Source organism: Psammomys obesus, unplaced genomic scaffold, assembly GCF_907164565.1.
Source record: "Psammomys obesus unplaced genomic scaffold, mPsaObe1.curated_primary_1811, whole genome shotgun sequence".
In the NCBI taxonomy this organism is placed as follows: domain Eukaryota; kingdom Metazoa; phylum Chordata; class Mammalia; order Rodentia; family Muridae; genus Psammomys; species Psammomys obesus.
In genome coordinates, this window is record NW_026592666.1 from 9,073,381 (window position 1) to 9,089,145 (window position 15,765).

Consider the following 15,765-nt stretch of genomic DNA (forward strand, 5'->3'; position numbering starts at 1 on the left):
AAAGTAAAAAGCCGGGATCTCACTCTCTTGCTAGAGTCCTTGCCTTGCATGCATGAGGCCTACTAGGTTTGAGCGGGTATACCTGGTGTTAGAGGAGAGAATGGGAATAGTGACCAAGTGTGTTTACATTTTTTGTCAGATTTATTCATTTTATTTATGTGTGGGTATTTTGCCTGCCCCCAAGTAAAAATATTTTAGCAGCAGAAAGGCTTGATTTAAGCCCAGAGGAAAGCAGAGGAAATAGACACACATTAAATCAATTAGAAGTGTCTCCTACAAGGCCAACAAGCACAGTCAAGAGTTTAGGAGAGTGGGCATCTTTTGTGCAGCAAAAGCCGCAAGTACAATAGAAAATGCGGGCCAATACCACTGGGGCAAAAGCGGGCGGGGTGGGGGACGGCCTGAAAAATAAACCTAGCCGTAAGAATGGTATGAATGCTCTGCCTCAAGAGATCTTAAAGGATTTCAGTTCAGTGAAGAAGAATGGGCTAAGGATCTGAGCAGACAAAGTTCAGGAGGAAATAACAAAACAAACAAAAAAACCCAGGCTGATCCCAGATTTTGCCAGAGTCAGTGATTCCAAACTTTGCCCAGCACGCCATTCAGGTTGAAAGTCAGTGGTCAGATTTCTCAAACATTAATGTGGGGGTTTCAAGGAGGGGACCACTATGTAAATAAAATCCTGCAAACAGCAAACTGTCGTACACAAGGTCAGAATAAAAGCTTGGGCCGCTTTCTCTTGGTGCAGAGTGGATTCCGTGGCTCAGGAACCCACCTACTTCGATGCCAGGGGCGCGCTCCTTGTGGCCAAGGGTCACTGGAGCTTTTGTAACCAAGCGAGTGGGGGCGGGAGCAGGAAGCAGATCAGGTAGGGCTGGAAACTGGCACAAGCCAAGGTGGTCCTCAGTCAGAAACGCTCAGGCCTAGGGGGCAGCTTATTTATATATATTTATATTTATAAATATATTTATATATTTATTATATATTATTATATATAATATATAATAATATATAATATATTATATTATTATTTATTATATATATAAATATAGTATAAATATATTTATATATATAAATAGATGAGGGTGAACCTGTCATTCCAGTATTTCTCAAACCTTAAAAGGTATTGTTAGACTCTTGAAAATGGTTTGTTCCAGAAGATTAAGTTAACTGGCATAATGTTATCTGGATTTGGGTAGCAGATCCAACGTTCAGAGAACGGTGCTTGGTTTCTTTGCAATCAATTTTGTAGCCATTTTGATGTTTTTTGTTTTCTGTACTGAAGTAGGCACAGAGGATCCTGGGGCGGGCAGGGCCCTTTACCCAGGTGTAAAGTGTGGGCCTCTGTCGTAGTGAGGGCTCTTGGCGTGCACTCCAGGCCTGACCTCCTGTTAGCTCCCTCATTCGGGTTTCTAAGGACCCCGCATCCAGTAGCACAATGGCCATGTCTTAAGCGTCTGTAGACCTCTGTTCCAGAGCTGCTGCTGTCTGGGGGACTTGCAGACTCGTTCCCTCCACACCCCAACTCCAGCCAGCTTCTCGTTAGTAAAAGTCTCCACTTGGCTCAAGCACCCAATCCTGCCTCCCAGCACTTGCACTGGGAAGGCTTCAGTGGCACAGTGGGCTTCTGCTGCTGGTGTGGCCTAGGTGGTACCCAGCCTCGGAACAATAGCATCCCTGAGTCCCAGTTAGCCTATCAGACTGCGGAAGGCAGAGCAGCTCAAATATGAGCTGAATGTACCACAGTCCTGTCAGAGGGCGCTAAGGGTTCCACAGAGTCAAAGATGACAGGAATAGTAAACAGGAGAATGGTTATTTATTTATTATGTATGCAGTGTTCTGCCTGCATGTAGGTCTGCATGCCAGAAGAGGTCACCAGACCTCATTATAGATGGCTGTGAGCTACCATATGGTTACTGGGAATTGAACTCAGGACCTTTGGAAGAGCAGCCAATGCTCTTAACCTTGCTCTCCAGCCCAAGAGACGAGAATGTGAAAATAAAGCCTTCTATATACAAGGCCCCAAGACTGAGTGAGGTTGACTTCAGAAACAGACAATGAGAGCTCTGTTTTAGGAAGACAGAGCTGTTTGGGGTCAAAGAGATTTTTAAAGGTCTCTGTTAAGAATTCAGGCAGGACTCCCAAACTGGAAACTAGATTCAACAAACAAGAATTTAGTTAGAAGGTATCTCGTCTGGAATGGAGCCTCATTTGCCTGAACAAAGAAAGCAAGGGGAGGAAGTATTTCTTGGCCCAGAGGGAAAAAGATGTGTGTCTGTGTGTCTGTGTCTGTGTGTCTGTGCTCCCACTACTGAAGCAACTGAGTCTCTCTGCAAGTACATCATGAAAACAAAGATCTGTCAGAAAGAAAACAGGTCAGGTTTTTGGATGTGGGTCACCTCGGACAAGGCCATGTAAGCGCGCCTGCATCTAGCAAGGGTCCCGCCGAGCGACCTCTCCTCCATGGAGCTGTGGTGGGAGGTGACACGCGCCCCAAGGCTCTTCCACAAGATGCTTACACAGCAAAGTGGGCTTCTGAGATAAGCTGCAGGCTAGGTTATTTGTTATCTCTGCAGAAGGAAGTGAATTTTAACCTGGAATCTTCTAAACTTCTCTAAAAGATGCCCTGGGTAGGACCTGCCAGGTGGCAAAGTTGTTTGTAGCTTAGGCTGAGTCAGCCATTTCACGGCCCCTTTCCCTTTTGATTTCTGAATCAAACGGTTTTTATTGGGAGTGAGGGAGCCAAAGAATCTCTCTGAGCTCTAAAGCCTCAGTGAGAGAGGAGGAATAAGGTCAGCTGCGGTCCCTTTAGACTCTTGAGTTTCCCTGTCTCGCTTTGGAGTGGGGAATGCGTTCTAAGACTCAAACACCAGAGGCTGAGAAAAAGCGTTCATGATGTAGGTAGGCAAGAGGATGGCTCCAGCCACAGCGAGATCTTGTGTCAGAGGACCACTAATTAAGAACTTAAAGATCCAGGCTGGCGATGTGTCGGAATGGTAGAGTGCCTGTCTTCGCGGTTGGACCCCTAGCGCCAAATCAGGCTAACTATGGTGGCACACGCCTGAAGGAGGACCAAAAATTCAAGATCATTCTCTGTTTCAAAACCAGTTCAAGGCCAGCATAGAATTCACAAGACCCTGTTCCCAGAAAATAAGAATTGTTGCCCAGCTTACACATCTGTTTGCATGCTTGAATCCTGTTTAAACTGCATGCGCTACCTACTACGATTCAAATAACATGTAAACGGTTACATTGCATTGTTTAGGGAGTAATGAAAATGAAACAATTACCTATACCAATTCAATACAGGTACAATTCTCTTTATGTATACAGACCCTGTACAAAGCTGGTCAAGGGGGCTGGAGAGATGGCTCAGAGGTTAAGAGCACTGGCTGCTCTTCCAGAGGTCCTGAGTTCAATTCCCAGCAACCACATGGTAGCTCACAACCATCTATGAGATCTGGTGCTTGCTTCTAGCCTTTGGCACGCCTGCAGACAAAAGACTGTATAAATAATAAATAAAAATAAATCCTTTAAAAAAAGAAGAAGAAATAGGATATTAAAAAAAAACATTAAAGAAAAAAAAAGCTGGTCAAATCCACTAATGCAGAAACTGTAGGTAAGGAGAGACAATTGTACCTTACCTTTTGAATAGAAGTAGAACAAATAGTCGACAGAAAAAGAATTATGCATAGCCTTAGAATGTGTGGAAAGATACCCAACTCCCACCCAGAATAAAAGATAGAAACTAACATTAGAAAAGAATTTTTTGTTTATAAATTTGATAAAAACACAAGAGTTGGCTGATGCAGAGGTGTGAAGAGCAAATCATCTCCTCTGTCAATCTGTAAAAGCTGGCAGTCAGACCGTTTCTATCCAAGTTCGAATGTGAGCCCCCTTGCCAAGGCTCTCCAGTGTGTGCCTGTTCTTCCCTAGGCTTCTGTCCTCCAGGCACATGCCACCACCCCAGCTGCGTTTAGCTAACTGGACATAATGAAAGACATGTTTTTCTTCCTTCCCACCCCGAAGCCACTGTGGCCTGGAAGTGTCATCTAGTTTCCTGTCGTAACTCTTTACTCGGGATTTTCTCCTTACAAATTTGTGTTGGCTTTTACTTTTTCTCTCCAAGGCCATAGCAGTTACGCCCAGCTGTTAGCAGGAGGTCCTGAATGTCCCCTAAGGTGGACATGCATTTTATCCACATGTTCATAACTAGACTTGGTTAAAGTCTCCCTCAAACATGTTAACTGGCCAGTGCTGTTCACTGCAATAACCCAATAGCCATCTGTCCACTGTCTTCACTCATTCTGTGCGGTGATAGTAGCTCAGCATGGATTAGGTAATTTTTAATAAACAGAGGTTTATTTGGCTTACAGTTCTGAACACTGGGGAATCCAGGATCACATCAAGGAATAACCAGCCCGAAGCAAGACTAAATCCCAACACCAAGTCCTGCAGGTCCATATCTGGCATCCAGGGCCCTTGGTGTCATTGTTGAGGCTCCGACAGTCTTGGGTAGCTCTGCCCCTCCAGTCCTGCTGCCTGTGGTACATACAGTCTTCCCCTTGGACCAGCCCCAACTACCTGCAGCTTTCCTTGGTCAACATCCCACATTTTTGACAGCTCTGGTAGTGTAGGGTCTCCATTGCAGTGTGGGCCTTCCCTGGATGGCTTCGTGCACAGCCTGTGCAGGAGCTCTGTGCAATCAATACATGGTACAGCCTTCAAGAGCTCTCTGAAACATTGCTGCAAGGCTCCACGAATCTACTCACTCTTGTGTCTTGCATTCCTGCTAAACCAGCGCCGCACAGAGCACCAAGATTCTGCTGCCAATTTGAGCTGTAGCCTGGCCTCCCGGCCCACAGCTGCTGTTGTAAGCAGCGGTTTTCCAAAGCAGGGAGAGGAGGGAACGGGTGCCATCAGACCTACCACTTCAGATGCTTTCTTTTCAGATGAAATGCATTGGTACAGCCTGGAGCCCTTGGCAGGCCATCGTGCCTGCACGGTAACTTTCCTATGATTTTAGTGTGGTGTACCCGGTGTCGCTTCAGTGTGATGTCATCTTCAGCAGGTACTGCTGCGTCACGCCCACCCGCCCTTACCTGCAGGCAACTTTTCGCTCACCCCCTTCCTTCCAGACTGCGTGCGTCTCCTGTGTTTTCACCTCGCTTGTTGCTTTCTCTCAAGGTAGACGTGGGCAAGACGGTGAGCAGACCCTGGCCGCCTGCATGCACGCCTGCCTCTGATTAAGATGTCCCCTCATGCACATCAGCCTGTTACTTCCAACCCACCCCACTGAGGTTCTCAAGACACAGGCAGGTTCTTTGCCAGGCTCTAGCACAAGTGACCTTCAACCAACTTCCCAACCAGAGTCTTGCTCCTCTCTGAAATTACACAGAACAGTCTTTACTGCTCGAGTATCTGAGAGCATTCTGGTCTTTCAAGTGCCTACTTAAAGTTTTTTTTCTTTTTTTTTTTCAGTTTATTTACTTTACATCCCAAGGTGCTTCCTCTCTCCTCTCCCCCCAGCCACCCTTCTTCTCCTTCCACGTTCCCTTCTCTCTTTCTCCCCTCCCCCCCACATCAAACCTCCACAGCACATCAAGTCACATCAGGACTGGGCATATCCTCACCCCTGATGCCAGGCAAGGCAGCGCTGCCAGGGGAGCATGATTCAAAAGCAGTCCATGTTAGAAGCAGGCCCCCTCCACTCGGCAGGCATCCCATGTGAAGACCAAGCCACCCATTGGTCACATCTGTGCAGGGGCCTAGGTCCAGACCATGCCTGCTCCTTAGTTGATGTCTCAGTCTCTGTAAGCCCCCATGGGTCTGGGTTAGTTGTCTCTTGCTCTTCTTGAGAGGTTCGTGTCCTTCCATCTTTCCCCCACTAGGACCCCTAGAGCTCTGCCCGATGCTTGCAGGCAAGTCCCAGCATCTGTCTCAGTCCACTGCTGGCTAGAGGCTCCCAGAGGACAGTCAAGTTAGGCTCCTGTCTTCCAAGTCTTCTAGAACTTTGACAGTGTTCTTCAATACTATGGTCTTTCCAGTTACAGCCTATAGCAGTGAGATTCTTGTAGGTCTCCAGCGTGACATCTGTTAGAGACTCTTCTGGGAAGGAGAAAAGCCCACCCTTCCAGGTTGAGACAGGTCCGAGCAGCTGCACCGAAGCCACTGCAGCCCACCCAGCGGCAGAGCTGAACCTGCAGCACGGCACCTCCGACTTAAAGGTTTAACACTCCACAGGCACTTAAAAGCTTTGTAACCAACAGCTCCAGAATCTTCCGCATTCCTCCCCAAAACCACTCCAAAGACTTAGGAACAACTCAGTCAAGTTCCTATCGGGCAACAGCTGCTGTTGTTAACCAGTTTTCTGGATCAATTACCATTCTCACTTTTGTAATCAAATACCTGACCAGGAGCAACTCAAAGAAGAAGATTATTTCAGCTCACAGTTTGAGAGGGTCTAAGCCACGGTGAGAGGGAAAGCTGTGGCAGTCAGTGGAGGCTAGAGCAATGTCATAAGTGATGGTCTGTCCATAGAAGCAGACTGTGCAACTATGATAGACAATGTTCTTTGCTGAGAAGACTTCCCAAATTTATTTTTAGGTAGAAAAACAATAATTAGAATGGGGCTGTACAGTCTACTTCTTGTCTGAAAGAAAGGGGAAGTGCAGTTGGCCTGTAATCCCAGCATTTGGGAAGCTGAGGCAGGAGGCTTGCTCATGTTGGAGCCAGCCCAAGCTATGTAGCCTGTGTCACATAATCATGATATACGGGAGGGGAGATGGACTGCTCTTCCGAAGAATCCACGTTCAATTCTCAGCACCCCTGCAGACCTGCTCAGCACCCCTCCAGACCCCTGCTCAGACCTGCCTGGAGCTCCTCCAGCTACTTGGCCTCCACAGACACAGAGCTAAAATTAATTATTTAATACCTAAAAATAAATTAATCAAATGCCTGTCTCCTGTTCAAAACATACGCTTAGAAAAGTCTCCTTAACTAGGGATTGATACCACAAGCTGAAAGAACATGAACTGAGCAAATCCCAAGGACCAAGGAAAAACTGAAACCAGGAATTTGGCAGGGTTTTGTTGTTGTTTTGCTTGTTTTGGGTTTGTTTGTTTGTTTGTTTGTTTGTTTGTTTGAGACAGGGTGGTTAGTCCAGGCTGGCTTCAAACCTGTGTGGCTGAGGATGAACTTGAACTTGTAATCCTTCCCACACCTCTCTGAGTGCTTAGTGGCAGATGTGTACCAGCACACTGAGTTTAGGCAAGTTTAACCCTAACCCTAACCAACTCAGAGGTACCAATAGAGCCACATCTGCAGCTAAATTTGGCCAATTCCTAGTCATCTTTTGTTAGCACCTGTGTGCCATCATATATATCACAATCTGATTGGGTAAGCCCGAATCTTGATCACCTCAACATTGATTTATTTCAGGTGTGAGAGCAAAGAAAGGACTTAAAAACAACCAGGATGCTTCCGACCCGCGCCGCCTCCTCCATCACTTTACTTAACTTGTGTCTTGTGGGTAAGTGCTACCTCCCAGAGGCTGGTAGAGGACCCAGATCAGCATCTTTTCATCATCACCCAAGCCTCGAAGGGGGCCAGCACACCAGTATCCGGAGCTGGAGGACCCAGATCAGCATGACCAGCACCAGGCATTCCATGGGTGTCTGCTTGTTAATTTTAGCCAAGCCAGAACAACATAAGGCACATCATATTAGAGAAGCAGCCTTGCTTCAAATTCAAAGGGTGACAGCCCTCCACACCTGTGTAGAGCAGAGTTTGTCTGCAGCAGAGTTTGGATCAGACAAACCCTTCATCTCTTTCCATGTACGCTAAACTGAAAATCCATCCCTGACCTTCAGTTTATGCATTATGCTTATTTTTAACCCGTTCCCTTTTCTACAATTCTGTTTTTTTTTTTTTTCCTTCCTCATGACTCTTTTAATTCCACCATGTCATCTGTCCCATAATTTGTCCTGAGGGAATCCATGATTAGGACGATTGTCTTGGTGTGGGTATCCATGGATGCTGGGTACCACCTGTGGTCTCCCTCTTCTGTAGAGTGCTGGAACCTCACTCCCCTTCAGCCCTTGCAGCATCAGGAAATAAATGCCCCTTCTTACCTGTACCTGCTCCAGGGGGATGACACTGACTAATTCCCATCACAAGTAGCCTCTCTTCGTCTGCTGCTCTTGTCAACACCTTTAAAGTGTGTTGATTAAAAGCATGCTTGTTTACGTTCTGGGAAATTTTTCGTGTAGACAGCTGCTTCTCAAGATTCTCCCTCAGCCCACCCAACCCTTGCTGTTCATGTTAGGTAGGTTCCAGAGGCCTCACTTTACATTTGTCCTGAATGCCACCTTCAGACCACACGTGCTGGCATTGCCAATGTAGTCCAAGAACCTTTCTCCACGGTATTTTTTATTTTTGTTAGTGCAAGAAAATCTCAATGCATGGGTGTCAAAGGCTCTTACATTTAGAGTGATGTCGATAATTTGAGCCCAGAACAAACCTTGTTGTAACTCGTTTTTCTTCCTCCTAGTGTACATAAGCCTACAGTTTGGTCCATCATCTGCTTTTGATGGTAAGAATTGTTCTGATCTTGACTAAATTTAATTTAAGGGTCAAAGTGTTGTTGGGCTAGCATACAGGGAAAGGGAAAGTTGGATTTCTGACCCTAGATATGCTGACCAGTTTATTGGAATCCTTTGTCCCTAAGAGGAGCTGAGATTGTTTTAACTGTGGCTTTCGTTACTTGACTCCTAAAACTATCATAAGGAAAAAACACAATAGTGATCATAGAGAAAACCTCTTAAAGGCATTAATCCCACTAATGAAAGACTGAAGAAACAGTACATGGTCCAGATACAATTTTTCTTTAATTTCTAATCTTCTATATATTGATGTCAGGTAAAGGAAAATAAATTTCTGTAACTAAAATTCTTCCTTCTTTGTGTGAGCAGGGGAATAAAAAAAGAGCAGTGGGGTATTGAGCTGAGGAGAGGGAGAGAGGGAGGGAGAGCGAAGGTTAAATTGCTGGGGCAGTTTACAGACCAGTTGGGAGAGGAGAAAGGAAGAGGATGAGGATGGGCACCCCTGGCTCAGGATGGGCTTTAGTATTTTGGTTTTGAGAACTATGCAATTGATGATATTTATTTGGAGAAGCCTTTTGTCCAGAGTTTACAGGCTGCCAAAGTTCCTGTTGGTTAGCTTTTGGGCTGTGACAATATGTTACCACTAATTAGCTGAATTACTTCATTTCCCATGTCCAGTAGCTTCCTGTGTTTTTGAGATGCCAGAAGGCTTCTCCGAGGGCTTCTCTGGGGGACATCTGGGCCTGAGCTCCTGAGGGAGAGAGAAATCCTGAGCTCCAAATTTCATTGGTTTCTCCTTTTACTTCCTGTTCTTTCTAGAGTATCCAGAAGAACTTTGCACTACAAACCTGGCATTTCGAAATTTCCGGCTAATTTTATCGTGGGAATTAAAAAACAAATCCATCCCACCAACTCACTATACATTTAATTACACAATCATGAGGTTGGTTGGCATTTTTTCTTCCTCTTACTGAATGTGTTTCTTATCTTTCTTCCTATTATGTGACTTCTCCCCTTAACATACATACTTCCTATCCCAGATTTTTTTCAGTCAGTTTATGTTTTGGGGGGCTGTATATCGAGGGATTACATGTGCGCGTGTGCACAAAGGCCAGAGGTTGGCATAGCCGTCTTCTTCAGTCCCTCTCCACCTTATTTTTGGAGACAGCTCTCTCACTGGGATTGAGGGTTTTGCTAGCTAAGCTGACCCAGGGATCCTACAGTCTTGGGCTCTCCAGGGCTAGGATTATAGGCACAAGCCTCTATGCCCTCTTTCCATGTGGATGCTGGGAATCAAACTCAGGTTCCATGCTGGCTAGGCAAGCCCCTTACTGACTCAGCCACCTTCCAGCTCTCTGTCTTGATTTTTTTTCTTTTTAATTCAGAAACTTAAAAGGCCAATGTCAAAAAACCTATCCTTTCATAATTAATTTAAATTCTTTAATAACCTAAAGCTATTCTGGGGCAAAGCTTGTGTTTATAACCAAAGCCAAATCTGCAGTTTATAGTTTTCCTCTTCAGTCACTCTGACCTTTAAAGGTCCCACTTCCTATAGGGCTGAAAGGTCTGTTGACCGTATTGATGGTTTGTGTCCGTGTTTCTTTACTCATGAAGACAAGTTATATTCCAGAATGCCCTGGTTGACAAGCTTGGGTCCAAAGTCATTTGGTCACCAAACAGCTTCATATTTAGCTCAGAGTTTTTGTCTCTGAGTAAGGATTGCTATGAGGAGTGAAGAAGGCATCGACCCTCTTCTCCCACAGTCAACAGCCACCTTTCTAAGTCTCTGCTCTGCTCAAGCAGCTCTTTGGAGAGAATGTATATGTAAGCACTGTACCCTGGTCTGAAATGTCCTTCTTGAATATATATATTCAAAGGACGTGTGTGTGTGTGTGTGGCCAGGAGAGGGCAAGGGGCTCTTGGGAATTCTGCTTTCTCCTTCCACGTCTTAGTTTTTCTCTGCCTGATGACCACACATATCTGTGGCCTACCTGTTCTAATTTCATGCCCTGTCTGAAAGGAGCTTGGGAAAGAAAGGGCTTTATTCGAATTGAAGTTCCAGACCACAGTCCATTGTTGAGGGAAGTCAAGGCAGGAACTCCAGCCATCAGTCATGAGCACAGAGAATAATCTCAAGAATCCTTGCTTGCTTGATTTGAGCTAATCACCCAGCTAGCTTTCCCTAATCACCCAGCCCAACACCTGGCCCAGGAGATAGTGGACCCACTTTAGGGTGAGTCGTCCAACCACAGTTAACAGTCATGATAGTCACTACAGATATGCCCAAGGCAGACATCTAGATAACTCTTCAGCCCTTGGCTCTATTCCCTACCGCCTGTTGACAGTTAAAACTAACCAACTCAATCCTTCCACAAGCTTGGAGAATCCGAGGTTATCCCTAAACTAACACAGTTCTGCCTTAAGACTGAACTATGTGACCTTCAGCCAGAGAGAGAGGTTTCAGGGAAAGCAGTCATATTATCCTAGAGAGAGAGGGAGGGCTGGGGCTAAGGCCAGGAAAGCCCAGGCCCAATGTTTGTTCATCCATCCATCCATCCATCCATCCATCCATGCTTGTATGCATGCAGTAGATTCAATCCCTGAGCCTCCCCTCTAGGCACAGACATTCAGAAAGAAGCTGGGGACACCATTAAACAAATAAAGATACGGTAGCAGTTGGAGGTGAGCCATAAGGAAAAAAGATCCAGAGGAGATTAAAAGTGTGGGGCATAGAGTCTAACATGTTCAATTTTAAATAATGTAGTTGTGAAGCGTCTGGCAACACCATAAAGGAAGTGAGGAATGAGGCGTGAGTTCCCATCACACGCGTCAGCATTTCCTTTTTCGTCTCTTTCTCCCTCCAAAGCAAAGCAGAAGAAGTGAAGGCTGTTAAGAACTGTACAGATATTAAGGAGCCATCGTGTGATGTGACAGAGGAGTGGAGTGACGCCCATGAGAACTACGTCCTCATCATCTTAGTGTACAGAGGGGACTCTGTGAGCCAGTGTTCAAACTCTGTCTTGGCCATAGACGGTGAGCGGCTGTCTGTGTATCTCAACCTCATCAGTGATTCGTGACAAAAGGGGAAGGTGTTTGGCTCGAGAGCTCAGCTGACTCCCGGCCCTACTTTGTGTGGTCATTTGGTTGCCCAGAGCTCAGCTTTCCGATCTGAAAAGTAGGTTCATAGCCTAGACTTCTGAGATTTTTGTTCAGCACCTGTGTAAAGCAGCTTTGCAGCACCAACTGTCACGGGTTTCATTTTTTTTCTTCCTGTTTGATTTACAGCCAGACAGAAAGTGGGGAGGATTTTTTATACTTTATTTATTTATTTATTTTGTATACAGTGTTCTGCCTGCATGTACACTGACACACCAGAAGAGGGTACCAATTCTCACAATAGATGGTTATGAGCCACCATGTGGTTGATGGGAATTGAACTCAGGACCTTTGAAAGAACAGCCAGTGCTCTTAACTTTTGAGCCATCTCTCCATCCCCTCAATTTCTAGATTTATAACTGGTTTCCACATTAATGCTTTGGTTTCAGCACTCTCTTACAGACCAAGTAGGTGTGTGCACACATACATACTTGGAAAAATGATAAATGTGCCCGAACCATGACCTGTGATTCAGATCTTAGGAGATGACCCCAGAGATGTGCAGGCTTTGGCTCAACATTCACATCTGTACTTGTGCACAAAAAAAAAAACTGAAGCACGATTTATAGGTCATGATAAAGAATACATACTAAAACAATAAGTATTTTTCATGACCGAAATGATTCATATGAAAAAGATACTGAAACCTAAGGTCACCAGGCATGGTGGTGCACACCTGTAATCCCAGCACCCATGAGCCTGAGGCAGGAAGGTCACAGGTTTGAGGTCAGCCTAGGCTACACAGAGAGTAGCAAGTGAGCCAAGACCACATAGCAAGATGTTGTGTCAACAAAACAAAACAAAACCCTCAGGACTAAAAAACAAACAAACAAAAACCATACAGACATCATACTTTGACACAGTTCTTCTGCATGGTTCCAGAAATGTATTAAAAAAAAAAGGTAACATAAGCCAGCAAGATAAGTCAGCGAGTAAAGGCACTTGCCACCAGAATTGACAGCCTAAATTCAGAACCCACATGGCAGAGAGATGATTCCCAAAAATTGGCCCCTGACTTTTACACATGTGCCCACAGACATGTGTATGCACACACATAAAAATAAAATAAAATAAAATAAAATAAAATAAAATAAAATAAAATAAAATAAAATGTAAAAAAACACAGAGCTGGGCAGAGTGGCACCTGCCTGTAATCCCAGTACTTGGGGAGGCAGAGGCAGGCGGATCTCCATGAGTTCAAGGCCAGCCTAGTCTACGAAGCGAGCCCAGGACAGGCAAGGCTACACAGAGAAACCCTGTTTCAAAGGGCAACAACAACAAAAAAAGTAAAATGCAAAAAGCAAAAATACTTTAAAGTAGTAGGCGTATTTCCATCAAATATGGAGCGAACAAAATTTAAAACCTTTACCATGTGACCACTCTAACCCAGAATTCTTCTTTAATAATTTGTTATAAAGAAATGACCAAGAAGACTGGAGCGATGACTCCGCAGAAGAATACACACAGTGCTCCTACAGAGGGTCAGAGTTTGGTTCTTAGCACCCACATGGGGCAGCTCACAACCACCTGTAATTCCAACTTCAAGGATCTGCTGCCCTCTTCTGGCCTCTATAGGCAAATGCACTTACATGCACATATTTCCACAAATATATACATATATGCATAATTTAAAATTAATGGCTAAGGACAAATGCAAAGATTTAGCTCCAAGAAGACTGAATGACGCATTGATTCTGTCCAGAACTACTGCAGATAATCTATTCGTTCAAAATAGTGAATCAATTGGGGGCACAAGAACACAGGATTTAAATTCAGCATGGAAAATTATGAAGTTAGTCAGGGGTCAGTGGTACTCCGTAAAGACCAGAGAGGAAACACTGTAGACTTTATGTGCCACATACAATCTCTGTCCTGTGTTGTTCTTCATGTTTTCCTTTGAGATCCCTGAAAAACAAGCAAAATCATCCAAAAGAAAAAAAATATGTGAGATTGTAGGTTGTGCCAAAATCTAACCCATGATGCCTGGTTTTCTAACCCTCAAGCTAGGTAAATATGTGTTAATATGTTTTTGAAATATAGTTAAGTGAGCCAGGCATGGTGGCACATGCTTGTAACCCCAGTACTGAAGAACCAGCGTAGGAGGTCGTAAGTTCGAGGCCAGCCTGGACTGTGCAGGGAAAACTCACTTTTATTTTGCTTTTTAAAGAAAGGTAAAGTGAAATTATAAAAAAAAACAACTGTGGGTTAGAGGGACATAATTTCAGTGTGTGTTTGTTTGTGAACATGCATAGGTGTATGTAATTATGTATCTACCCCAGTTACTACTTAGGAATATGTACATGTTTATATGTGCTAGCCTAGAAAAGCTGGTTATAGTCAAAGAAAATTCTCTGCCTGTATTGTCAGCGGTTGTTTATTATTATTATGTAGTCATGTTGAATTCCGAAAATAAGCCGTTTGAAGTTTTGTGTCTAGCATACAGCTTGAGAATTGGGAATGCTGTTGACACCCATCTGAACGCCACGGGAATGTTAATGAATCCTTCCACTTTCGTGGTCTCCATTTTTCACTAGTAAATCCGAACAAGGCTTTCCTGCCAGAACTAGAAGCCCATTCGAACAGAATCAGCCCTTCTTTAAAAGAAATGCCAGCGCAGTGACAGCGGAAGGGGGCACATATTGTCATGTAAGGACCGACGGCCACTCGTTCTCATTCTGTTTCCACACAGCTCACCTTGAGCCTCCGGAATTTGCGATTGAGGGCTTTACGGATCACATAAATGTGATGGTGAAATTTCCACCTGTTACTCCCAAGATATTTGGGGAAAACCTATGGGAAATGCCAAGTTATAGATCGTTTGTCATTGAAGAACAGACGGAGGATGGCATTAACAAGGTATAAGTGGTCCCTCGTGTTCAGGTCGAAACTATGCCCAGCTGGCAGTGGGTGTATTGCTCAAGAACCATGTGAGGCCAGAGAAGGGCTGCGCTGAGGACGTGCTCAGCGGCAGAGTGCTTGCCATCATGTTCAGCACCCAGCACCGCAGAGAGAGGGGGACAGCGACAGAGGGGGGAAGAGGGAAAAGGGGTCAGTCATCTACTGATGCATTTCAGCCGTGCTTGTTCACGTCCAAACCTTTCGTAGCAACATTGTTTCTAAAGTGATGTGTGTTTATTAGGCTAATAACACTGTAGACAGTAGGCATCTTCTTTATTACAGACAGTTGATCTTTAAATCAAATCAGATCATGAAATAAACGAGGCCACTGGTGTAACCCAGGCCTCAGGAGGAGTGGCCTGGACAGTTGGTATGTGCCCCCCAGAGCTGCATGGGTTTTTATAAATGGACTCTACATTGTGGTAGAGAAAAGCTGCAGTTGCCATTAACCAAAATAATGAGAACTCTGGATGAAGCTCAGTTAGGGTATGTTAAATGTGAGGTGCCAGAATGGCGTTCAGGAGACTGTGGTGGCGGTGTAGCACCATGTCTGGAGGTAACGAGAGACTCCTTTGAAAACAGTGCTTTGGTGAGTCATGGGCGAAGCCTGGTTGGCTGGGGTCAGGGAAAGCATTGCAGGGCTCATTCTCCAGAGCCTTTTTTCCACAGCTGCAGCAGCTGCAGAAGGGAATTGCTAAGATGGGAGAGACAATAGCGAGCACACATGCAGGGGGAGTGTCCCAGGGAAGGTGAGAGTTAGTGGAATCTTGGCTGAGCGTCTTAGAGAGTTCATGCCATTTCAAGAGCATAGACGACGGTGCCCTTGGCTGGGACCAGAGACGGGGTGGACAGTGCAGCACAGACACAGAAAGAAGAGTGTCTTAGTCCTTTTGCTGTTACTGTCAGGAAATACCTGTGGCTGCATACTTTAGCAAGAGAAAGGGTTACTTTCACTTTAGCTTCAGAACTCAAGGCTGAGAGATGACATTTATTGATGGCCCTCTCACTGACTGAGTCCTGAGGCCGCACAGAATATGACATGACGCAAACAGGACATGAGCGTGTGTGTGTGTGTGTGTGTGTGTGTGTGTGTGTGTGTGTGTGTGTG

General features: G+C 45.1%; 1 protein-coding gene across 1 annotated transcript in view; it reads left to right on the forward strand.

Annotated features, from left to right (window-relative positions):
* Ifnar2 (interferon alpha and beta receptor subunit 2) overlaps positions 1-15,765 on the forward strand; it is a 32,155-nt gene that overhangs the window by 3,583 nt on the left and 12,807 nt on the right. The window contains exons 2-6 of the mRNA XM_055614859.1: positions 7,441-7,531; positions 8,552-8,593; positions 9,423-9,546; positions 11,470-11,636; positions 14,449-14,615. Coding sequence (XP_055470834.1) covers positions 7,477-7,531; positions 8,552-8,593; positions 9,423-9,546; positions 11,470-11,636; positions 14,449-14,615 — 555 coding nt within the window. The 5' untranslated portion in view covers positions 7,441-7,476. The remainder of the gene's footprint in view (positions 1-7,440; positions 7,532-8,551; positions 8,594-9,422; positions 9,547-11,469; positions 11,637-14,448; positions 14,616-15,765) is intronic.